The following is a 27,217-nucleotide window of genomic DNA, read 5'->3' on the forward strand; positions in this document are numbered from 1 at the left end:
TGGGACACTAATCCGTACACATAAGAAATCCTGCCATGCCCTCAGACGAACCATCAAACAGGCAAAGCGCCAATAAAGGATTAAGATTGAATACTACTACACCGGCTCTGACACTCGTCAGATGTGGCAGAGCTTGAACTATTACGGACTACAAAGGGAGACCAAGCCACGAGCTGCCCAGTGACGCTAGCCTACCAGACAAGCTAAATGCCTTTTATGCTCGCTTCGAGGCAAACAACACTGAAGCATGCATGAGAGCACCAGCTGTTCTGAATGGCTGTGTGATCACGCTCTCCGTAGCCGATGTGAGCAAGACCTTTAAAACAGATCAACATTCACAAAGCCGTGGGGACAAACGAATTACCAGGACGTGTACTCAAAGCATGCGCTGACCAACTGGCAAGTGTCTTCACTGACATTTTCAACCTCTCCCTGCCTGAGTCTGTAATACCTAAATGTTTCAAGCAGACCACCATAATCCCTGTGCCCAAGGAAGCAAAGGTAACCTGTCTAAATGATTATCGCTCGTAGCACTCACGTCGGTAGCCATGAAGTGCTTTGAAAGGCTGGTCCAGGCTCACATCACCATTATCAGCCCAGATACACTGACCCACTCCAATTCATATACAGCCCCAACAGATCCACAGATGACGCAATCTCAATTGCACTCCACACTGCCCTTTCCCACCTGGACAAAATTAACACCTATGTGAGAATGCTGTTTATTGACTACAGCTCAGTGTTCAACACCATAATGCCCACAAAGCTCGTCACTAAGCTAAGGAACCTGGGACTAAACACCTCCCTCTGCAACTGGATCCTGGACTTCCTGACGAGCTGCCCCCAGGTCGCAAGGGTAGGCTACAACACGTCTGCCACACTGATTCTCAACATAACAGTGGTAGGCCTGATTACTGACAATGAAGAGACAGCTTATAGGGAGGAGGTCAGAGACCTGCAATGTGGTGCCAGGACAACAACCTCTCCCTCGATGTGAGCAAGACAAAAGAGCTGATCGTGGACTACAGGAAAAGGCAGGCCGAATAGGCTCCCATTAACATTGACTGGAGCGGGTTGAGAGTTTAAAGTTCCTTCGTATCCACATCACCAACTTTTGCAGGATCTGGGGACCCATGCAAATATTTTTGGTACCCCAAAAAGTTCTACAGCTGCACCATCGAGAGCATCCTGAACGGTTGCATCACCACCTGGTATGGCAACTGCTCGGCATCTGACTGTTAGGCACTACAGAATGTAGTGCGTACGGCCCATTACATCACTGGGGCCAGGCTCCCTGCCATCCAGGACCTATATGCTAGGCGATGTCAGAGGAAAGCCCAAAATACTGTCAAAGACTCCAGTCACCCAAGTCATAGACTGTTCTCTCTACTACCACATGGGAAGCGGTACCGGAGCGCCAAGTCTAGGACCAAATGGCTCCTTAAAACCTTCTACCCCCAAGCCATAAGACTGCTGAACAATTAATCAAATGGCTACCCAGACTATTTACATTGAACCCCCCCCTCCCCCATTTGTTTTTTACAGTGTTTTTACTCGCTGTTTATTATCTATGCATAGTCACTTTATCCCTACCTACATGTACAAATTACCTCGACTAACCTGTACCCCGCACATTGACTCGGTACCAGTACGCACTGTATATTCATTATTGTTATTTTATTGTGTTACTTTATTATTTTTTACTTTAGTTTATTTGTTAAATATTTTCTTTACTCTTTATTGAACTGCATTGTTGGTTAAGGGCTTGTAAGTAAGCATTTCACGGTAAGGTCTACACATGTTTTATGACAAATAAAGTTTGATTTGATTTGCAGATTTCTTTGTAATATGACCTATAATTAGTTACAATATGTGTGAAATAGTTTTGTTTCCAAACATAAAAAAATAAAACAGCTCTTCTGTGTTGGAATGGTGTGGGCTTATATCGGTAATAAAAAATATTCAGACAAGTATACCGCTGATTGGCCAGCTCATCCTCCTCAGGAGGATGACATCATCCTTTATATGGACATAGCAAGCATTTTTTTTATTGTCTGTTTGAGATACAAGTTTGAGGTCAGGTTTTTGAAGTGTTTTTTCTTGAATTTATGCTTTGGCCACAAATAGGAATATATGATGAGTCAGCAATATTCTTTGGTTAACAGCACGTGAGATTTTCACTGGATAGTTACTTTAAAACATCAAAATGTTCTCTCAGCCTCATGGCAAAATGTGTAGAGTAGCAGGAAATTAGCATTAAAACTGCAAAATGTTCTCTCATTCTCATGGCAAACTGTGAAGAAAAGCATGAGATGAGCAATAAAACAGCACATTTTTCTCTCTGCCCCATGGCAAAATGGGGGTGGGAGGCCTTCCACTTCTCCTTCCACTTATTGTTTTTTCAGAATACCCCTTCAAATATCCCTAAAAATACCTCTCAATAGAAGCATAATACGCCATGTCAAACTGAATTGAAGGAAATGCGTATTAAAATGTTCATCTCCCCAATATCTCCACCGAAAAGTTGTTCTTGTTTCATAGCTTGCTTTCATCTCCCATATAATCCTACATTTTAGGTTGTCTCCCATTTAAAGTAAGGTTTTCATTTATCATTTACATGCATTTTGCTACATAGCAAGCAAACTGTAGTGTATTTATCAATTATTCTGTCTAGAGATACTGTACATTATCAAGATTTAGAGTTATTCACTTACCGTGAACTTAACTACATGCTGAAATAGTAATCATGTTATAAACCAAACTACAGGATAACATAATCAACTGTGTTCGAGTGGACGCTCCGGATCAGAACAAGGCCCGGAGGTAAAGTCTTTAACCAAGGAGAAATCCACTCAATTACTCTCCGAGGGAGATTTAAATTGATTACGCCAATGAGTGCTGAGCATGCAACTAATATTTAATTGACAGTGCAGTTAAAAGTGCTGCGAGTAGACTGAGAGAACTATTAGTGTATGTGGAAGGAAGCAGGAGGCCAATGGACCTTACAGATGCCTGGGTTACTATAGAACTGTTGGGAACTGTCCCCTGGACACAATAGTCACTTTTAGGAATAAGTCCAAAGTAAGAGTAAGTAGCCTTGTCCAAGTTGGAGTAAGTAGCCTTGTCCAAGTTAGAGTAAGTAGCCTTGTCCAAGTTAGAGTAAGTGAGTGAAGTGTTTTAATGGAGGAATACTTTGACTTTCAACTACAATCCTGGAGAAAGTGATATTACACTTGTACCTTTGCTAATGGTTTGGTCGCCATTTGATATCTCCATTGGCTACCCATTGCAAAGGCTCTTAGGTGAAGACATGAAGGTGTTTCTATGTCTGAGGGGAAAATAGTAGTAGAAAGTAAAACTTCAAAGTTAGTTCACAGGACACAGTGTGATTTAGGTTAGCACTAATCCCACTGGGCAAAAACTGGTTCAATCAACGTTGTTTCCACACCATTTCAACCCAAAAATTCAAGGTGATGAAATTGAATCAATGTGGAAAACTGATTGGATTTGCAAAAAGTAATCAATGTAAAGGAATTTCTTACTTTTTCAACCAAGTTTTAACTTTTTGGTTGCGTTCACATTGAATTTATGTTAGTTGACAACTAAACCAAATGTCCATCAAAACTAGGCGTTGAACTGGCGTCTGTGGGATCGTTCGTTGAATGTTTGATGACATGAACTGGATAATTTCACTTATACCATTACTTACATAGACTACTTATGCCTGTTCATAAATCCAATGTCATCCATATGGGACCATCCAAGGGACCATAAAACAGCCATATGAATGCTTTCGGTAAAGTGGTACGGAAAGGGACTCCCATCTGTTCTGCTGATGGACCACAGTTCCTTGGAGAGTTTCTCTAATTGACCCCAACGCCCCAAAGTCGAACAGATCAGCAGCATCAGCATGCCCCAGAGCCTACACTTAACGGCCAAAGGATTACCATATCTTACCGGGCTTTTAGGGCCTTTCAGTAAGTATAGGTCCACTCAGGAGCTTATCATACACTCACCACCAGAGAAGTCCATCCACACTTGCTCATGTTTGTAGGGTTACTTAGGCATGTAGTGGCTATCAATTGGGAGCCAATGGATGTATCACAAGAGGACTAATTCTACACTTTGGCACAGGTGGTTTGCAGATGTTCATAAATGCTTGCAAAAGAAACCACTTTCCAAACATAGATCTTTGATTGGATTTTTTACCTATTTATTAGCAGCAAAATACATCAATAATTCCATACTGGCAGATTTAGTTACCGTAAGCGCATATCATTCCAAAATTGTTACTAGTGAACATGGTAACGACTGTGTAGCGCTACTTCCTGATCACCTGTGGGCCTATACATGTGGCCAGTGACCTATGACCCAAAAGTGTACCCAATTGTCATACTTGAGTAAAAGTAAAGATAACTCAATAGAAAATTACTCATGAAAAAGTCACCCAGTAAAATACTTGAGTAAATGTCTAAAAGTATTTGGTTTGAAATATACTTAAGTATCAAAATGAAATGTAATCGCTAAAATATACTTACGTCTCAAAAGTATAAATTATTTCTAATTCCTTATAGCCAGACGGCACCTTGTTTTTTTAAAAAAAATGTACAGATAGCCAAGGGCACACTACACTCAGACATCATTTACAAATTAAGCATTTGTGTTTAGTGAGTCCAACAGTTCAGAGGCAGTAGAGATGATCGCTTGAAAAGTGTGTGAATTGGATAATTTTCTTGTCTTGCTAAGCATTCGGGGTGGTACGGTAGCCTAGTGGTTAGAGCAACCAGAAGGTTGCAAGTTCAAACCCCCGAGCTGACAAGGTACCAATCTGTCGTTTTCCCCCTAAACAGGCAGTTAACCCACTGTTCCTAAGCCGTCATTGAAAATAAGAATTTGTTCTTAACTGACTTGCCTAGTTAAATAAAGGTAAAATAAATCAATACAATTCTAAATGTAACGATCACTTTTGGGTGTTAGGGAAAATATATGGAGTAAAAAGTACGTTATTTTCATTAATAATGTAGTGAAGTAAAAGTTGTCAAAAATATAAATAGTAAAGTAAAGGTAACCCTGTAACGAGTGCGCTGGGAGTCGGGAAGCAAGTTTAGGGAGTGAATAATTTAATAAGTGAAAACATGACAGACATGAAACTGAAACAGAAACAACGACGCCTGGGGGACGAAAGGGAGTGACATATAGGGCAGGTAATCAAGGAGGTGATGGAGTCCAGGTGAGTGTCATTATGTGCTGATGCGCGTAACGATGGTGACAGGTGTGCGCCATAACGAGCAGCCTGGTGACCTCGAGGCCAGACAGAGAGAGAGAGCACACGTGACAACCCCAAAAAACGACTTAAGTTGTACTTTAAAGTAGTTTTACAGACAAACTGTTGACAACACAACACAATAACCACATAAGTAGGCCAAAATCTCTCTTACAAGTCATACGCTTTTGAGGGATAAAATTCCTTTACAAATACAGGTAAATGTGGTGAATTTACAATTTGAAGTCTACAATGTTCAGACATAAATTGAGTGTTTCTCAACCATATTTAAGATAGAATAGTCAAATCTTCCATAAACTCTTTGACAAATGAATTTGCATATTATATCATGAATGACCGGAGTAATGATAGAATGAGGTGTTTTACCATATGCTGAAACTGTATTTGTACAATAAAGCGTGAAAACTAGTAGTGTATGGTATTATACCTTGTTAATAGCCAAGTTATTACTGCCCTCTAGTGCCCAGAAGATGTGACAGCAACAAAGGCTAAAACCATCACATAGGCTACACATTATCACAATGTATGGTGACAATTGCATGGAAGTCATGAGATGTTGATAAATGTTAACACCAATACATCTCTAGAGCATAGAACATACTAGATTATCTCATTTAAATACCTTTCAAACCACTGGGGATGATGAAAAACTATATATTGAGATTTTGAGTCAAAACTGAGAATATGAACAGGGACATTTTTGATGACATGTCCAAATGGAATTCCAGTAAGATATTAAATAAAACAATCCGAACAATGACAGTGACACACACAAGAGTCCCATTGGATATCCAAATACAGCCCATGAAATGGATTCATAATAGAAATCATGATTCACATTCAGATTTGGAGATCTGACATGACAAAGTCTTACATTGTGGCAGAGGGTGTCAGTGAAAGGCTTTGTCGTGTGGGTAAGAATGTCACCCAAATTGGACAAATGTTCTATCCCAAATGTAGCCTACGCTGTATTCCATCAAAGCATACAGTTGGGATTAGAATAAAATTGGGATTATAATTCAGAATTATAATTTTATAGTTCCATTCTGAAGTGGCAGAACTCAGCCTATGTAACCCCTGGATATACAGATGTAGACTGTATGGGATTGTTCAGTGCTCAGAGCACTCTACTTCATTTCCAGTCCAGTAACAAAGAATAAATTATAATTCACAATTGAAAAAACACCCCTGTCGACTCAGTACCAAAAATGACTACCAAACTCAACTAGGCTAGGCTAAAGTCGTACCTGCCCTCCAGGACACCTACACCACCCGATGTTACAGGAAGGCCATAAAGATCATCAAGGACATCAACCACCCGAACCACTGCCTGTTCACCCCGCTATCATCCAGAAGGCGAGGTCAGTACAGGTGCATCAAAGCTGGGACCGAGAGACTGAAAAACAGCTTCTATCTCAAGGCCATCAGACTGTTAAACAGCCACCACTAACATTGAGTGGCTGCTGCCAACACACTGTCATTGACACTGACCCAACTCCAGCTACTTTAATAATGGGAATTGATGGGAAATGATGTAAATATATCACTAGCCACTTTAAACAATGCTACCTTACATAATGTTACTTACCCTACATTATTCATCTCATATGCATACGTATATACTGTACTCTACATCATCGACTGCATCCTTATGTAATACATGTATCACTAGCCACTTTAACTATGCCACTTTGTTTACTTTGTCTACATACTCATCTCATATGTATATACTGTACTCGATACCATCTACTGTATGCTGCTCTGTACCATCACTCATTCATATATCCTTATGTACATATTCTTTATCCCCTTACACTGTGTATAAGACAGTAGTTTTGGAATTGTTAGTTAGATTACTTGTTGGTTATCACTGCATTGTCGGAACTAGAAGCACAAGCATTTCGCTACACTCGCATTAACATCTGCTAACCATGTGTATGTGACAAATAAAATTTGATTTGGTTTTAAAATTTGATTTGATTTGAAGTCCTATGTCTCTGGAGCATAAATGAACCTGTTTGCCCATGAGATTATTTAAAAATAATAATAATAATAATAAACACTGGGAACATATATTATAAAATCAATTGGGTAATATAGTGCCACTGCGCGTCAAAACATCGGGAAATGGAAAGGGCCCCAGTTATTCGAGTGGCCCGTGCTGAGGCTCCCAATCTACCCTTTCATTGAAGAGGGCGCCGTTTTCTCTGCAGAATTTCACCATGCTGACGTTCTGTACAATCATGTGATGAAGCTCTGGTCCTTCCCAGAGTTCAATGTGCGCTGTTTGCCCCTCCCCATCTATTCTGCTCTGTCTATCTCAATGTGCTATTCCCGGAGAAAAGGGGGAAAATAATACCTTCAATAATTGGTTATTCCCGTGTTTAATCTCCCACGACCAGCCCAGGAGGGAACTGCCGTCATAGTGGAATGTGTTATTACAATCCGCGTTATATTTATGAATGTATATGCACATGTAAACTCTACCTGCCATTCGAATTCAAAAGAAATATGCAAGAAACTGGAAACATTCGAAGGATTTTTGTATTTTCTTCATGTTTAGAAGAATCAGAACCCATTTAAGAATGTGTTGGGGACTATCAAAGCGCTATTAGGAACCTTGCTGATGTGAGTAGGGGTACACATTTCAGCAACAAAAGAAAAGACAGAGAAGGCCCTTTGGATTGAGAAAAAAAACAGCAAAGAACAGCCATCACAGAAACGGGGGAAAATCAGGAAAATTCTAATATTTCGGGGATCTAAACTGAAAATCGGACTCACAGTTTAGATCGAGGATCATCTTATGGATATAAAAGGAGTTGAATGAAGACGGAAGCAATGGAAATATTACACATGTAGTTCGTTAAGTGTAGCCTTAATATAGTTTTATTTCTCTAGTCTATCTATAGGCTATGCGTAGAGAAATTCCGTTTTAAGGAAATACACAGAAAATACGCCTTTCCCCAAAATATGTTTATTATAACTTTTGCCAAAAAGATCCATGTCATTGTACAGCCGAGTTTCTGTGTCATGCCGAGTTTGGGTCCCTGTCACAGGCAACAGTGAGACGTGAGACCCGGGCTGTTCGTGAGATGAAAATACGCTATTTATCCCCTCCTCAATTGAATGTGAAAGAGGTAAAAGCCTCAATCAACCTTAACATCTGTGGATGGTCATCAATATCGGTATATAAAAACTATATGTGAAGAAGGAAAACCCTAACAGAATTGACCAAGTGAGAGGGCGGCCTGGGTGTCGTCATCAACAGTCTCCTACCCTCTGACAGCAAGATCTACTGAAAATACGCATTATGTACACATAATTACAAGCGCGGTAGGACAACGTTTTAAAACGGATTAGTTCGACGTAACACTAAACAACAAGACTGTATGCATGTCGTTAATATTATTCTCAATTCCGTGGGTCAACAGAGGGATCTAGAATAGTTTGTTTATTTATTTTTTCACATTCCCCCTCCCCTGGACCCTATTTCTTGCGGGAAGATGGGTTGTTTGGGCAACAGCAAGACTGAAGATCAGCGAAATGAGGAGAAGTCACAAAGAGAAGCAAACAAAAAGATAGAGAAACAACTTCAGAAGGACAAACAGATATATAGAGCAACTCACAGGCTACTACTTTTGGGTAAGTTTGTTGAAGGAAATCTGATGTGTTGTAGGCAAGGCCTCATTGGCAACATTGTTTCTATTCCTATATGGCACACTATTAGATGTTGTGATATAGGATATTGTTGTCTCTGTAGGTCTTCCTCTTACACTCCTAGTCTCTTAACTTTTTCATATGTGACATGGTTGCTGGTATGATGTTTAAGTTGGGTATCAGTTAGCCTTGATTCTCTAATATAATTGAAGTCTACTTATTGCTACATTGTTATTGTTTCGTCACATTTGATACATTTAGTCTTGAGCCTGTGTGATTGTAACAGCTCATGCCTAATCTATATCAAACATGGGTGTTGAGGCTCTGCATGTGTGTTGAGGCTCTGCATGTGTGTTGAGGCTCTGCATGTGTGTTGAGGCTCTGCATGTGTGAGGCTCTGCATGTGTGTTGTGGGTTTGTTTTCAGAACTACTAGCTGCTTGACAACTTTCAAATTCATAGGCCTGTATATTTCAAGGTGGGCCTATGTGTGAATTAATGAATGGTGAACATTTCTACCACGGACACTTCTGTACTCATGGTACTGTTATCATGTAAAAGCAGTCAAAATGTCCTCTCTTAATGATAATATTTTATTAGAATTTGCCTGATGCCTAGTGTATTGAATGACATAGCGGTATTTCTGTTGGAGAGGAAGTTGTGGTAACTAAAGAAAGCGGAACAGAACTCTCATTTAACCATAACAAAAGCTTTACTACAATGCTGCTTTAGATACAGCACTGTGCTCTTTGCACTTTTCTATGATATGACACGTTTTGCTGTGTGTGCCATTGGCAAGTTGTCAGATGTTTGTGAGTAAGAATTTTGTTGTACAGTGTTGATGGAGAAACATCTGACCATGAACCAACCATGATAAGCTCGTAACATTTGAGATCACTGCTATGGGAAAGAAGATTTTCACTTTCATCGTTACAGTCATCTATTTGATTTGACAATGACATGTGTGTATTGTTGACACCTTTATGCTTGATTCACACTATAGGTTCAAACCAAGCTGTACTGAGCTAGCCTACTTATGCATCCACCACGAGAACTGTGCTGGAAAGAACAGTGTGAAAAGACAATATCAGAGCCAACACAGTTTGGGTTGTCCCTATAGTGTGAATCAGGCATTCGAATGGATCTGTGATGAAGAACTTCCTTAGTTATTTTCACATGGGGATGTCCACACACCTAAACTAGCCAATTGAAAATAAATCAGACTTGATAGGTTTTACATGTTACTTTGTGTTACCATTACATCCCTGGTTATAAGTGAAGCTGGTAATACTATTGCATTAGTAGATTTCAACAGGTTGATATTGCACCCATTCATTTACATTTTACTGTATGTGTGGATTCACCAAACCTCCCACTATTGTAAGTTGTTTGACTCGGACAGAGGTGATCTTAAGCTCAAGGTAGAAGTTGCCCCTTACCACATCAGTTTATCAAACTTAAATCTTTACCTTAACCAACTGGAAGATAAAACTATATCTGACCCATAGAGAGCGAGGCCTCATCGTTGTATCCGTGCCATTGTGGCGTCGTTGACGGCATGGGCAGTGCCATTGAAGCTATATCCATTTAGAAGTTGTCAATTTCTTCTACACTATTAACTGATGCCTCTTGATGACCTGGTTACACATAACAGGGACACCAGGAGGAATCAGCCAATGAAGTTGGAAGTTCCACCCAGCTGACCATATTAAAATGGTGGAAGCCCTCAATGGCGCTGCCCATGCTAAAATGGCCTTTTGGCCACTAGAGGCCTCTTAACATTCTCTATGATCTGACCCCAGATCAGAGGTTAAGGGCAACTTCCTCCAAATCATGGCCTCTACTGGTGCTGAGTAAGACCTCGGTCAAGTGGCATAATAACCCATTTCAATTAGAATAATTCCTAATGTTTATTTCACAGGTTTGAAGTGCTGAACTATAACTTTGAACGTGTCTCTCTTTACAATAATTTTGTAGATGACTTCTGAGCATCACATTCTGTTGGCTGTCAGGGTAGGGCATTTCTCTATACTCTGAAATAATAACCATCTCTTCCCCCACCCACAGGGGCTGGTGAGTCAGGGAAGAGCACCATAGTGAAACAGATGCGAATCCTCCATGTGAATGGCTTCAATGCAGAGTAAGTATGGTTTCCTTCTCCAGACTATGCTCTACAACTGTGAATATAGATCAGGGGTTGAGACTTTACAAGCAGAGTGATGGGGGGGGTAATCTCAAAGGAACCAAAATGTATTGGTCTTGCCATACCTGAATTGTAGAAAACACATTAGATTCACCTGTGCACAGCACATGATGAGAGGCTAGTAACAATTGATGGTATCCCTCAGTTTAATAGCCACTATAATGTACTGTCTAGGTGTCTCGCCTAGTTTTTACTGTGAAGTCTTAGATTTCGATTTAAGAATTATTAGTCTGATTGTATGGACAGATGTAAAGATGAGGATTTAAACTTCCTTCAGAAACAAATATTGTGGGGTTCAACGCCCTGGTGCGTTGGTTGGTGAAAGGTGCTTCAAGGCCCTGGTGCGTTGGTTGGTGACGGGTGCATCAAATACCTGGTGCGGTTGTTGGTGACGGGTGCTTCAAGGCCCTGGTGCATTGGTTGGTGACGGGTGCTTCAAGGCCCTGGTGCATTGGTTGGTGAAGGGTGCTTGAAGGCCCTGGTGCATTGGTTGGTGAAGGGTGCTTCAAGGCCCTGGTGCGTTGGTTGGTGAAGGGTGCTTCAAGGCCCTGGTGCGTTGGTTGGTGAAGGGTGCTTCAAGGCCCTGGTGCGTTGGTTGGTGACGGGTGCTTCAAGGCCCTGGTGCGTTGGTTGGTGACGGGTGCTTCAAGGCCCTGGTGCGTTGGTTGGTGACGGGTGCTTCAAGGCCCTGGTGCGTTGGTTGGTGACGGGTGCTTCAAGGCCCTGGTGCGTTGGTTGGTGACGGGTGCTTCAAGGCCCTGTGGCGTTGTTAGGAGATCGGAGCTTCAAGGCCCTTGTGCGTTGGTTGGTGACTGGTGCTTCAAGGCCCTGGTGTGTTGGTTGGTGACGGGTGCTTCAAGGCCCTGGTGTGTTGGTTGTTGGAGGTTTAGGCTCGGGCGAGTAGGTTGGTTGGGGGTTTAGGCCTGAATCTGGTGTTGGTCCAGGAATCTGTGCATTGGTGGGTTATGGTTTAATCTCCAGTTTGTGAGGTTAGGTTTGGAGGTTCATGCACTGGTTGGGTGTGAGTGGCTTGTGTTAGACGAGCACATCAGCATCTAAGGCCCCCAGCTGCGTGTGACCCATCTTGTGACTCCACAACACAACTGCAGCGTGTGTGTGTGAATATGTGTGTGTGAATATGCTCAGTTCATCACTTGGTCACATCCTAGACATTTCGGACATTCATTGATTAGTTGGTTGTGTATGTGTGATAACTTAACTGTACTGTGTATCACTTACACTTAAGGATTGCATTAGCAAATGGATACAGTGCAGGGCAGTGTGTCTGACTTCTCAATGTTTTTTAGTCAGTCCTGGAGGAACATATACTGGAGAAGGAAGATAAGGAATTGCTGGAGGTTTTTGGTAGATTCCCTAAATCCTGAAGTATGTTGTTTTTGCATTCAGTAACTTCCATTGATAAGGTTCCAGGCCTTTGTGAAACACTGGACCAAGTATATTTTATCTTCTTAGATTAGGAAAGGATGTATATCACACATGCTTTCTCCATATTCAGTGGGGCAAAAAAGTATTTAGTCAGCCACCAATTGTGCAAGTTCTCCCACTTAAAAAAGATGAGAGGCCTGTAATTTTCATCATAGGTACACTTCAAATATGACAGACAAAATGAGAATAAAAAAATCCAGAAAATCACATTGTAGGATTTTTAATGAATTTATTTGCAAATTATGGTGGAACCTGAGTATTTGGTCAATAACAACTTTTTATTTCAATACGTTGTTATAAACCCTTTGTTGGCAATGAGAGGTCAAACGTTTTCTGTAAGTTTTCACAAGGTTTTCACACACTGTTGCTGGTATTTTGGCCCATTCCTCCATGCAGATCTCCTCTAGAGCAGTGATGTTTTGGGGCTGTTGCTGGGCAACACGGACTTTCAACTCCCTCCAAAGATTTTCTATGGGGTTGAGATCTGGAGACTGGCTAGGCCACTCCAGGATCTTGAAATGCTTCTTACGAAGCCACTCCTTCGTTGCCCGGACGGTGTGTTTGGGATCATTGTCATGCTGAAAGACCCAGCCACGTTTCATCTTCAATGCCCTTGCTGATGGTAGGCTTTGTTACTTTGGTCCCAGCTCTCTGCAGGTCATTCACTAGGCCCCCCCGTGTGGTCTGGGATTTTTGCTCACCGTTCTTTTGATCATTTTGACCCCACGGGGTGAGATCTTGCGTGGAGCCCCAGATCGAGGGAGATTATCAGTGGTCTTGTATGTCTTCCATTTTCTAATAATTGCTCCCACAGTTGATTTCTTCAAACCAAGCTGCTTACCTATTGCAGATTCAGTCTTCCCAGCCTGGTGCAGGTCTATAATTTTGTTTCTGGTGTCCTTTGACAGCTCTTTGGTCTTGGCCATAGTGGAGTTTGGAGTGTGACTGTTTGAGGTTGTGGACAGGTGTCTTTTATACTGATAACAAGTTCAAACAGGTGCCATTAATACAGGTAACGAGTGGAGGACAGAGGAGCCTCTTAAAGAAGAAGTTACAGGTCTGTGAGGGCCAGAAATCTTGCTTGTTTGTAGGTGATCAAATACTTATTTTCCACCATAATTTGCAAATAAATTCATTAAAAATCCTACAATGTGATTTTTTTTTTTTCTCATTTTGTCTGTCATAGTTGAAGTGTACCTATGATGAAAATTACAGGCCTCTCTCATCTTTTTAAGTGGGAGAACTTGCACATTTGGTGGCTGACTAAATACTTTTTTGCCCCACTGTATATATATATATATATATATATATATATATATTATATATTATATATATATTATATATATATAGTTTTTGCTTATTCTCTCTCCATACACACACATCATATATATATATATACACACACACACAGTCACATACAAGTGCGCACACACACTACTTTGTAAGAATCATGTGATTTAAAAAAAGTGACTATCTTGTTGAAAATGTAAACCGGGCCTTCTCAATCTACCTCAAGCCAATAAACTAGAGGCCGTGTCTGTGTGGGATACAAGCCCTCCTGCTGGCTGTTTCCTATTCTGTCTTTATTTTTCTTTCCATTTCTCTCTCTTTCTATTGATGTACCTCATTCTCTGACACACTCTCTTACTCTACTTAAATGCAGTTTGTGTTCTTGGGATAAACTAAACATCAGTGGCAGTGTTCAATTTAGTGAAATGTTTCCCGTTACAAAATACATCTCTCTTTGCATCATCTGAATCAGAAAAAAAGATTTGGAGACAGTTGGAGGACACCCACCGTTGCTTCCCGTAGCCTACAGTTTGGCGCACTCCACCTTTGCTTGTTAAACTCCATTCCATTTGACTTGATAGCTGATACTGTCGTCTACTGATGGGTTGTTGCAGCTCAGTTACCACTCTTTAAGGTGGGATGATGTTTGACGTCTGATTATTTGTAGTTATCGTGGCAGGTAGAGCATTTTCATTAAAGTCCAATGTAGGTACTGGGAGACTGGGACCTGTTGAAGATATGAGTTTCACATAGTTGAAGATGTATGTGTCATAAACATTGTCAGGTTCAGAAGGAATGATATTGGGAAATTGTGCATGTATGCCAGCTGTTGGACAATTATCTACATACATGTTTTTTGTTTGCTGTATCATCAGCATATATGTTGTGTATGACAATGATATTTTAAAAAACATATTTAAATAATTACAACATGGGATGATTGAGTTTGAGGTTTTTGTTTTTTTGCAGAGAGAAGAAGCAGAAAATTCATGATATCAAGAATAATATTAAAGAAGCTATTGAGGTGAGTATTCGGTTTGAATCTTTGTACTTCATGTCTCTGTAGGTAGGTACTATGTAGAATAAAACATTCTAAACAGCTAAGCATGAATCATGAATATTTTATCATAGAATATAATATATCCCAAGACAATCCTGTGTTGTCACTTGATTTGTATTGAATGTGTTTGTTTGTGTCGCTCTTTAGACCATAGTAGCAGCTATGAGTACACTGACGCCTCCCGTTCAGCTCTCCAATCAACACAACCAATACCGAATCCAATATGTCCTCAACCTAGTCAATCAGAAGGACTTTGAATTCACATCTGTGAGTATGACAATGTTTCTACCACACACACAAATCATTATAGATAGACATTGTCTTTGCATTAACGTGTGTTAGAGCCAGATCAATGTGATTTGAGGGGACAAAACTTACCGATAACTAGATATCTGCCAATATACTGTGTTACGCCGGGGAAATTCAAAAGTAACATTTTTACACACGGAATTCTCAGAAATCTAAAACTGCAATTGGTCAAGAAAATATGCTTCAAATGTTCATTTCCTACATTGTAAAATTAATGATACATACTGAGAATGGCCGCAAGTGCTCAGGTAAGCATGAGAGTCCCTTTTTTCATCATGTTTATTTAATATCGGTTGAATTATCGGCCGATACTGATATACCGTTAAAGGGCCAATATCGGCCGATAATATTAGTGAACCAATATATTGGTTGAACTCTAATGTATGTACACACCTGTGTGAGTGAGCATTTGTACAGTACCAGGAAAAAGTTTGGACACACCTACTCATTCAAGAGTTTTTCTTTATTTTAACGATTTTATACATTGTAGAATAATATTGAAGACATCAAAACATATGGAATCATGTAGTAACCAAAAAAGTGTTAAACAAATGAAAATACATTGTTCAAAGTAGCCACCCTTTGCCTTGATGACAGCTTTGCAACTCTTGGCATTCTCTCCACCAGCTTCATGAGGAATGCATTTCCAACAGTCTTGAAGGAGTTCCCACATATGCTGAGCACTTGTTGGCTGCTTTTCCTTCACTCTGCGGTCTGACTCATCCCAAACCATCTCAATTTGGTTGAGGTCGGGTGATTGTGGAGGCCAGGTCATCTGATTGTAATGTAGATGCTGGGAGTCAAGAAGCAGGTGCAGGTGGTAAATTTAATTTAACAAGAAACATGGAACGATACAGCGTAGGAGTAGCGTCTAGACATGAACCACAGAAAACAATACTGCCTGGGGAAAGAACCTAAGGGAGTGCCAGATAAAGGGAAGGTAATGAGTGAAGTAATGGAGTCCAGGTGTGCCTAATGATGAAGTGCAGGTGCGCGTAATGATGAATACCAGGTGCGCGTGATGATGGTTCCCAGCACTGGTGGTTAGTAAACCAGCGCCGTCGAATGCCGGAGGGGAGGAGCAGGAATAGACGTGACACTGATACAGCACTCCATCATTCTCCTTGGTCAAATAGCCATTACACAGCCTGGAGGTGTGTTGGGTCATTGTCCTGTTGAAAAACAAATGATAGTCCCACTAAGTGCAAACCAGATGGGCATGGTGTATCACTGCAGAATGCTGTGCTCACCATGCTGGTTAAGTGTGCCTTGAATTCTAAATAAATCTCTGACCGTGTCACCAGCAAAGCACCATCACACCTCCTCCTCCATGCTTCACGGTGGGAACCACACGTGGAGATCATCCGTTCAACTACTCTCACAAAGACACAGTGGTTGGAACCAAAAATCTCAAATTTGGACTCCGACCAAAGGACAGATTTCCACAGGTCTAATCGTCCATTTATCGTGTTTCATGTCCCAAGCAAGTATCTTCTTATTATTGGTGTCCTTTCAGTAGTGGTTTCTTTGCAGCAATTTGACCATGAAGGCCTGATTCACGCCGATAATTCAACCGATCTCCTCTGAACAGTTGAAGTTGAGATTTGTCTGTTACTTGAACTCAATATGACGCATTTATTTGAGCTGCAATCTGAGGTGCAGTTAACTCTAATGAACTTATCCTCTGCAGCAAGAGGTAACTCTGGGTCTTCCTTTCCTGTGGCAGTCCTCATGAGAGCCAGTTTCATCAAAGCACTTGATGGTTTTTGCAACTGCACTTTACTTTCAAAGCTCTTTAAATGTTCCAGATTGACTGACTACATCTCTTTAAGTAATGATGGACTGTTGTTTCTCTTTGCTTATTTGAGCTGTTCTTGCCAAATAGGGCTATCTTCTGTATACCACCCACCCCTACCTTGTCATAACACAACTGATTGGCACAAACTCATTAAGAAGGAATGTAATTGCACAAATTAACTTTTAATAAGGCACACCTGTTAACTGAAATGCATTCCAGGTGACTACCTCATGAACCTTGTCGAGACAATCCCAAAATTCTGCAAAGCTGTCAAGGCGAAGGGTGGCTACGTTGAAGAATCTCTAATATAAAATATATTTTGATTTGTTCAGCACTTTTTTGGTTACTACATGATTCCATATGTGTTATTTCGTAGTATTGATGTCTTCACTATTGTTCTACAATGTAGAAAATAGTAAAAATAAAGGAAAACCCTGGAATAATTTAGGTGTGTCCAAACTTTTGATTGGTACTGTACATGTTCCCTTTGGAATGACCATCCAGTAGTCTCTGTTGCAGGTGCAAGCCTCATGGTACTGGTATCTCTGTGGGTTGTGGTACAGTATAGTAATTGATGTGGCGGCAAGTAGCCTAGTGGTTAGAGCATTGGACTAGTAACCGAAAGGTTGCAGATCGAATCCCCGAGCTGACAAGGTAAAAATCTGTTGTTCTGCCCCTGAACAAGGCCGTCAACCCACTGTTCCTAGGCCGTCATTGAAAATAGTTCTTAACTGACTTGCCTAGTTAAATAAAGGTAAAATAAAATACAAAATTAGGGGGTAGTGCCTCGATGCGATGCCTGTTAGCTAATTGACTGCCCTGAGGGAAGGCCTGGAGGTCTCTTAGTACCACTGGTTTACACTGATTGTGCCTGTAACACCACTAAATGCCTTTCTCTGGTACCCACATGTTTCTGTGTCACACTGGGATGCTCATCTGAACAACAGGGTGCTTGCTGGTAGTTGTCAGGCTGTTAGGACTTGGCTGGGAGGGACATATGACTCTATTCAAGCTAAGCAGGTACCAGGTTTCTGGATAAACATAATCCATTGAATCTATAATGGATTTATAAGTGCATCCAATAACTTTGTTTTATATTGATCACAAAAACCTTGTTAACATTTCTTTTATTGAATAGGTCCCATAGTGTCCTAGAGATAATTTTACTTATCTCTAGAACAGATGACATGTCACTCAACAAAATTAAAACATATTTTTAGATGTTATTATGCTTTAATTTAGATCCCCTTATGAGTCTTTGGCTGAAAGAATATGAACTATTACAGTTGAATAGTTGCTTCTCTACCATTGCGCCATAGACTGTCATTGAAGATTGCCTTGTCCTTTTTCTGGGCCGAGCACATCTCTCTCTCTGAGTTTGGGTGTGTAGGCCTACATGTGAAAGGGATGTGATTGACTGCTGTCTTGCTCTGTGGTGTTTGAATGGGTGCGATTTTGTTCCTAATGGAGGAGAGTTGAATGACTCGAAGGTCAGACGGTGTAATACTGTTGGCAAAGCCTCCCTCCCTCTCTCTACCTGCTTCCTCTCTGGCACCCCCCAGGGCTGAGGGGGAACCGGTTCTACTGGTCACCTAATCTCAGAGTACAGATAGAAAAAACAGACGGTGAGGAAAAGGTGGGGGACGTTTGTATGGATATCTATGGTCTGGGCTGTTCATTTCATGTTTAAATGCGTTGTTGTGGTATGGGATTTGTTTTCAGACTGCTGATTAATCGACTGATTAGAATGGTTTCGGCCCGTTGCCGACCTCTGCTTTATAGGTTGTTATTCTTAACGCCACTAAAATGTAAATTTTCTCAAATTCAAAGCTACCAGGCTCCTCACTTCCTTATCCTGTCTCTGACTACATGATGCTTTTGTAGTGGAGTTGACCATAGTTAGAATGCCAGAAGGGACATTCCCATTCAGATGCATTTTACATAGCACATGATCATGTGCAGAACGTAATAGATGGTTGTTTATTAACCAGGAAAAGGCAACCAGTTGCTTTAACAAAAAAAACTTAAAGCAAGATCAAACTCCCTGTGATATGCTTAGCAAAACAACACAAGCCTTTGTGTATTTGAAAAAAGGCCATACCAAAGGATGAAATGGAAATGATTATGGAAAAAAACTAAGATCAGACAAGCCAGTGAGCAGAGAGAAACAATCTAGCATTGAGTTGTAGCCCCAAAGGATTCTGGGTCGGCTGCTGTAATGCAATGAGCAGTTCCTAGAGAGGAGTTCTTATTTTTCTTAAGCGCATGACTGATGATGATAAAGGAGGACTCTGTTACTAAGACACATGATGAGTGCTCTTTTATGGAGTGGATGAAGGGAACTCTTCAAGTAACCCAAGCCAGCCGAACGGTGGGACAAATATATCGGACAGCAAACCTAAATGTAATGCAAGTGTGTGCAGATGCATTGTTCCACAAAGGTCCAGTTGTCTAGAAGATGTTGTTTTATACATGACAGGGTTTCTTGTTCCATGGTCCAAATGGAAGGCGATGGAGGGAGATGATGAGTATATCTGCCTTACTATGTGCTTTTTAGCCCTTTGAATGTTGTCCATGGGGTGGTCACTGGTCCTTTAATAAGCTATGTGGATATTCCCACTTTATGCAACAGATATCAAACAAGGAAGTAACAGATTGGCCTTTGGATATACCAGTTGACTGGAATCATTACACCCGCACAGCTTTTGTTTGCTAAATGAATGTAATGAAATATGATTCATTCAATGTTATGAGATTTTGACATGATTATGAGTCAACTGACCCTCCCAAGCCTGTCGACCATATGTCATCTTTATTTCTCCTCATTAAAGGAAATGTTGAAAAGGCTGTAAAAACATGCCTTGTTTTTTCGGTTTTTTTCTTCATATTTAAAGGCACATTATTTAATTTCATCAGCCTGACCATGCCACTTTGTTTTTCTTATATTGAAACTCCCCTTGGTAGTTACCCTCACTGGCCACAGAACCTGTTGTCCTGTCAATAAATGCTAGATCCCTAATATGTGTGCTGCCCCATTGGAATGTAAAAAAAGATGTGGCGCATCAGTGCCCTCAATCATGACATGGATGATGGACAGTGTCCTCCTTTTCCACTTGCTTTAATTTAGTCGATGTATTGTTATTGTACCATGTGAATTAATTGCGTCCTCTTTCTCTCTTCCACTGCCCCTCTTCTTTCATTCACTCTCTCCTTATATCACTCTCTCTCTCTCAGGAGTTTTATGAAAATGCAAAGACTCTCTGGCAGGATGAGGGCGTGAGGGCGTGTTTTGAGAGATCCAATGAGTACCAGCTGATCGACTGTGCGCAGTAGTAAGTATGCGCAGTAGTAAGTATGCACTGCACTGCACCGCCGAGAGGGGACCAACTGTCTTGAATAGCTACAGTGCCCTTGTACAGGCCTGTGTTGTTGAAAACAAACACTCTAAGCCAAAGATTAGGGGCACACATGGGACTGTAGTTCAAGGCTGGCATGTTCAGATTTAGCAGGCGGATAAAATACCAGCTAAAGTTTGTAAACCCCAAATCTAAAATGTATTTAATCTCATCAAAACTTTATTGTAAAAAGCAATTTCCTAGAGAGACCCGTTCTGATTTTCAATGGCAAGATAACGGGCAAGTATTCTGCCTCAAAATGCTGATTGGTAGCGGAGCTCTGTGTCATGGAAGTCATCTTGAGCTCATGCTCTTCCTCCGCAGCTCCTCATCGTGTCTGTGCACACACACAACAGTATGACATCACCAGAGCTTTCTGCATCAACACTGCCACCTCTGGCTATGTGTCTCTCTCTTTCACTCTTTCGCTCTCTCTCCTCACTTTCTTTCTCTTGCTCTCTTTCTATCTCTCTGGCACGCTGTCCCTCGTACTCTCTCGCACACGTTCTCTTCCTCTCCTTCTCTTCCTCTGCTTTCTTTTCCAACTGTTGTGTGGCTCCGCATCTGTGATGTAGGATATTTGCAGCAACGGGGACCAAAAATGGTAGGTCCTGAGTCATAAAAAGGGAGAGACCGAGATTTCACCAGTGGTTGGATGGGTGGAGGGGAACAGGGGATGAGGGGGAAGTAAACCACAGTGACTGGAGCCTCAGAGTTAAGTCTGTTATAGTGGTATTTGATTTGAGCTGATTGTATAAAAAATTGATATTGTGCTAATGTTTGAAGAGGGCTGTTTATTTGATTGTGTTACTTAACAGTCTAGGACAACCCCTTCAGGTGGTTCAGATGGTCCAGTCTTTTGTTCCCTCCCTCTCTCTCACTCTTTCCCACTCCCTCTCTCAATACCTCTCTTGCTCTCTCCCTCCCACTTCCTCTCTCCCAGTCCATCTTTCTCAATCTCTTGCTCCCTCATTTTTTCTCTGGTTCTCTCCCTCTTTTTCTTTCTCCCCTCTCAGGCCCTACTCCAGTCACACAAGATTTTGAGCTGATAGTCTATTTATAGAGCCTGTGGTTCTGTCTCCATGGTAACCATGCTGGAGGCCAGGGCACTAGGGAGCTATTTTTGAATCTGCTCTGTAATGTCAGACTACTCTTTCTCTCTCCCCCTCTCTCTCTCTCTCTTTCACACACACATGCACACACTTTCTGTCTTTCTCACCATTTCCTTCCTACCTATCACCCTCCCTCTCTTTCTTCCATCTCTCTCTACGCATTTCCTACCTTAATCTCTATCACCCTGCCACTCTCTCTCTATCCTTCCCACTCACTCTAATACACTCATTCAATCTCCCAGTGCCAGAGACTAATTTAGAGATGTGTATATGTCTGTTTGGGTTCAGGCTGATGGGCTAGGTCAGGTTTGTGAGTGTGAACCCTTGTGAAAGGAGAGTTTACAGTTCTAACTTTTACAACATTCTTCAGTAACGTGTAGGAAAGGAAAGAGTAAGAGTTCATCTCCCCACCTGTGTTCTTCTGAAGTCTGCATAGTTATCTCTGGCCATCTTTGTTGCCATAACAAAGAATGGTAAATGCACATGAGCGCATACACACTCACATAATCTCTGTGTTTCTCCTAGTCCCTTTGTCTGTCCCAGTGAGTGCAGACTCATTCCTGCCATTTCTTACCTGTACTTAGACTTGTCACATTTCACCCCTCTGTGTCAAATTCCTGGTTATCCAGAGGCTCGGCATTCCTCTGTGTTCAGTATGCTTGGGAGACCGGCATTCAGCTGTCACACACTGTACAGTTTGTGGCGTTCAGTTGTATTAGACACTCTGTAGGTACTGTTTAAACCCAAGTAAAACAGCTGTAAACTACACTAAGACAGGAACACCTGCTCTTTCCATGACAGACTGACCAGGTGAATCCACATGAAAGCTATGATCCATTATTGATGTGACTTGTAAAATCCACTTCAATCAGTATAGATGACGGGGAGGAGACCGGTTAAATAAGTTCTTTTTTTAACCTTGAGACAATTGAGACTTGGATTCTGTATGTGTGTTGAGTTTTTCCACACTCAACAGTTTTCTGTGTGTATCAAGAATGGTCCACAACAGAAAGGATATCCAGCCAAATGCTTCCCACTACTTTGGGAAATATTGGAGTCAGCATAGGTGCTACTCAATATTAGGAAATGTGTTCCTAATGTTTGGTATACTCAGTATATGTCATGGAATTGGACAGTATGACTCCAGAACGATTGCTATTCCTCTCAGCTCTAAGTGACTGTACCAATGATGTCTATGTTGGTGTTTCTCTCAACCGCCTTGTTCCTGGACGGACACTGGTCCCTGGGATGTTACTAACTGGCTGCTCATTTAGTTAGCTGACACTGACTGAGTCACTTCTCAAGTCTTAGAAAGAAATTCGTCCTCCAAAGAGGAAGGAGCGATGGCTTACCACAGGTCAGTCCCTCCCTGCTATATAATTCTATTGAGCTCAGTGGTCTCTACCTGTCCACAAACCAAGACAAGCTCACCATCATGCTTTTTCACTGCCCCTGCTGACTGAATTCAGCCATTTTGTCCTGTCCTGGCCATCCTTCTTAATCCGTTTTTTTTTCTCTCCTCAGCTTTCTAGACAAGATTGACATTGTGAAACGGAGTGACTACACTCCCACTGATCAGGTGACTTTCCATGGTCTCAATGCCACCATCATCAGAGGCCCAGGGATACATCTCAAATGGCACCCTATCCCCTCTATAGTGCACTACTTTTGGCCAACGTCCTCCATTTGATACACATCCCTACTGTCCTCCATCAACTTCCTTTCATAATATTGATGAAATATAACACAGATGAATGACTCCCGTCTTTCTCTCAGGACCTACTGAGATGCAGAGTGCTCACCTCTGGGATCTTTGAGACCAGATTTCAGGTGGACAAAGTCAATTTTCAGTGAGTATAACCCAGGATTATCTTCCGATTTGGTTATTAGTACTATACCTGAAGATCAATCTCCAACTCAGTCCTTCAGACGTGTATGAGTCCATACAGTGCAACTTCCATGTGATTCATTACTACGCCACAAGGTCGTAGCGTGTGGTATATTTATCGCACTGACATCTCTTCCACAGCATGTTTGACGTTGGTGGTCAAAGGGATGAACGTCGGAAATGGATCCAGTGCTTTAACGGTAACATTTATCTGGCCAACCCAATCGAGAATCACTCACAAACACAATTAATTCTCATTGATAGTTTTTGGGGGGTTCTAGACGGGTCCTCCATAGTCTGTAGGCCTGTTCCACTACAGGTTTCCTGTACTTTATCACCTTTTGCTTTTTCTGCCATTACTGTGTGTTTCGGCCTTAGCCTTAAAGCTAATTGCCTTTTGACTGTGCCATTGATTTTGCTTAACAAAACCAGGTTGTCTGAGTCCCTCCTCCCTCTGTCTTCCTCACAGATGTAACAGCCATTATTTTCGTGGTGGCCAGTAGTAGCTACAACATGGTGATCCGGGAGGACAATCAGACCAACCGTTTGCAGGAGGCTCTAAATCTATTCAAGAACATCTGGAACAACAGGTGACACAAGCACAAACCCATGACACCCCCTCCCCACAAATATTTATGGAATCAATGGAGTTCTATTCTATTCCTCTGTTTTATTGAAATACTCTCATAATAATGTACAATTTGCTAGCCGTAAATGACCACTGACTGCTTGTTACCAGTGTATTTAGCCTGTTGTTAGCAGTCTATTTAGCCAGCCTCTCTGTGTGTGAGTTTCTATTTTTAGGTGGCTGCGGACCATTTCTGTCATCCTATTCCTCAACAAACAGGACCTGCTAGCAGAGAAGGTGTTGGCTGGGAAATCAAAAATTGAAGAGTACTTCCCAGAGTTTGCACGCTACACCACACCGGATGATGGTGAGAAGTTGTCACACTTGACTGGATGTTTACTGTACACACACACACGGTGCGCACACATACACACACACACATGGCGACACACATGCGCACACACAGTGCTTCTGCTTTTTACCACGGTAGATGGCTCTTGACTGTTCTTTCCTGTGGCTGATAAGTAATCATCATAGCGATTAGTGACACTGAAAATGTGTGATGGTGTACTAGAATCAAATCATAACACTCATCAGTCACTTACTATTCTATAGCAACACCAGAACCAGGGGAGGATCCACGCGTCACGAGGGCAAAGTACTTCATACGAGATGAGTTCCTGGTAAGTGCAGAAATGCAATGTTTCCCCTGCTGATGTTATATAGAATCTTATGGTATTGATTACAAAATAGGATCCAATCAAAACCAAAGATGCCAAATGAGATGACTTTCTTGTATTGGATATGTTAGCATTGTCTTCATGTTAGATTTGTTATTGAGTCAAGTGGATGATGTCCTGATGGTTGTAGTATTTGTGTTTCACTGTGTGATTTCAGAGGATCAGCACAGCCAGCGGAGACGGCAGGCACTATTGTTACCCCCATTTTACCTGCGCCGTCGACACGGAAAACATCCGCCGGGTCTTCAACGACTGTCGGGACATCATTCAGAGGATGCACCTTCGGCAGTACGAGCTCTTGTGATGGGAGGGGGCTGCAACACAGACTCTGAACCTCCACCTCCGGTCTCTCCCTGACCCCCCTGAAACCCACCCCTGTCGACCTGCTCCTAACTCGGTGTACTCTTGGGGACTCCTGAAGTCAAACTAGATATGAGCTACAGAGTAACCTGGAAAGACTATTGAAATACTGCAAAACACAGAATACATCCAAGCCAGATCAGCTGAACTCCACTGCACTTTAGCACTGTGCTCAGGACTCGAACCCATTTCACCACACACACAAGCGTATACACGCTGACATAACACCGAACTCTCTCTTTTTCACACCATTAGTTTATATTTTGAGACACACACACTTAGACACACTTGCTCTCAAATTTACCCTCCGATAATTGCTTGCTGTTCTGAAAAAGAACACTCTTTTACTCGACTACATGGTCCTGGACTGGGTGAGCTCAGACTCTTAGCTGCTCACTGTCTGCAGCCACAGATTGACTGGCTCAGTGCTTTCAATGACTTCACAGCCAAGATACCTACTAGAAGCAACGTTGATGACTGACAATAAACCAGAGAAGCATCGTGGTGGGCAGGGCATGGGGGAAGGGGAATATCTATGTCAATTTGGTGGAGCTTGGACACCATGACGCTCACAGGATTGTCACATGACTTTGCCTTGTTTGTACAGCAGCGGGAGGGAAAAGGCCAACGTTCACAGAACTCAACGGAGTGCAAAAAACATATACAGTACCATATAAGTGAAGAGAAGTCCGATCAGCCTTGTTTCTGTCTCCAGTTTTGTCTGTGTAAACTTTTGTGCCATTGTGCCCCCTCTCTCTTTCATCACCCCTCCTCCCTGTCCACTCTCTTAACTTCACCTCATACCCTGCACTGTTACTTTACTGGCAATGCTCTTTGTTTTATTTTTAAAGAAAAAAGTAATCCTGAAATTTAAAAAAAAAAAAAAAAAAAGAGGAAGATAATGCTATGGGATTCTATTCTTTACTCGTGTGGTCAACCCCCCCCTCCACCCCCTCCTTCCAAGGCTATGTGTATGTCTGTCTTTACTTTACTGCTGGACTATTATTCTAGTACAGACTGTAAAATGTATTATTTTGTACAACTTTATTGAAAAAATAGAAGATCCCTGTGCCTTGATCACGACTGTACGTGTATAATGAGCTAAAGTCGGTGTTATACTGCGCTGTATAGCTGGGCCAGTTTCTCCCATCTCTCCAGGGAAGTAGGACAACCATTCATAGATTTGGATTTTTATTTCTCTCCCCCAACTCTCCTTTATGATTTAAATGATTATTTTTGGATCCATATACCAAAAGAAAGATAAATATATGAAATGTTTATTGATTTTTTAAAGTATTTTATTAGAATCAAAGACACAAATTGTACACTTGATATAGTGTGCGTATTGCTAGAACTGAAATCCTTTTCAATTAGGTTTTGTTCAGGTTTTGTTTCATTAGTGACTTCTGCAAACCACATTTTGAAGGGTGAGTGTTTATTTACCATTTTTAGCTTTAAGGTAAAAGGGTGATGGAAAAATATACAAATGCAAAACATTGCTTGTTTCGACATGAATATTTTATTTTGCTAAAGAAAACAACAATCAAAAAATGATATTGTTTTGGGGTCCTTCCTAGTGTTCCACAACAGAGGCAGACTGTACAGTATTACATTTTCACTTCAGTGCCCTAGTTTTCATGTATTATGTACATCAAACATGGGTTTCTACTTTCAGAAGAGGAGCTCTGCAAAATAAAGTTGTTTTGGTGCAGACAGCAAGAGGCCTGTCCTTACACACAATCACAACGGCAAGGACAAATATACACCAGATAAAACCACATCTCATTCACCTGCCTTTAGCCCTGTCTTGAGTCATGTCCACCGTCCTTAGACAGTTCTTCATCTCCTCATACAGTGCCCTATACTGTTACTTCACTACTTTTAACCTTTTATCAGTTCTATTCTACTTTTGATTGAATCTATAACATGCATCATGACTGTATTCAATTCAGTCTGTTGTTTTCCAACCAAGGTGATGCATTTTCTCATTTAACCCAGACACAGGTATTCTACTTCACCACATAGCTTTTTTTGTACACGTACAAACAGTTGTGGTTTATGTTATCAGAGCGTGGATCTTTAGGGTATTTATCTTTGCATTTTGGTCT

At 41.4% G+C, this 27,217-nt stretch overlaps 1 protein-coding gene across 1 annotated transcript; it reads left to right on the top strand.

The window, feature by feature from the left end:
- Positions 1-7,588: 7,588 nt before the first annotated feature.
- Positions 7,589-26,828, top strand: LOC124045728 (guanine nucleotide-binding protein G(s) subunit alpha-like). The gene is made up of 12 exons (XM_046365287.1): positions 7,589-8,926; positions 11,008-11,080; positions 14,849-14,903; positions 15,087-15,206; positions 20,281-20,378; positions 23,078-23,132; positions 23,330-23,403; positions 23,583-23,641; positions 23,911-24,031; positions 24,246-24,376; positions 24,625-24,692; positions 24,907-26,828. Exons 1-12 carry the CDS (start codon positions 8,788-8,790, stop codon positions 25,051-25,053), a joined length of 1,140 nt encoding a protein of 379 aa, XP_046221243.1. The 5' UTR covers positions 7,589-8,787; the 3' UTR covers positions 25,054-26,828.
- Positions 26,829-27,217: the final 389 nt, after the last annotated feature.

Source organism: Oncorhynchus gorbuscha, linkage group LG10 (assembly GCF_021184085.1).
Source record: "Oncorhynchus gorbuscha isolate QuinsamMale2020 ecotype Even-year linkage group LG10, OgorEven_v1.0, whole genome shotgun sequence".
NCBI classification, from domain to species: domain Eukaryota; kingdom Metazoa; phylum Chordata; class Actinopteri; order Salmoniformes; family Salmonidae; genus Oncorhynchus; species Oncorhynchus gorbuscha.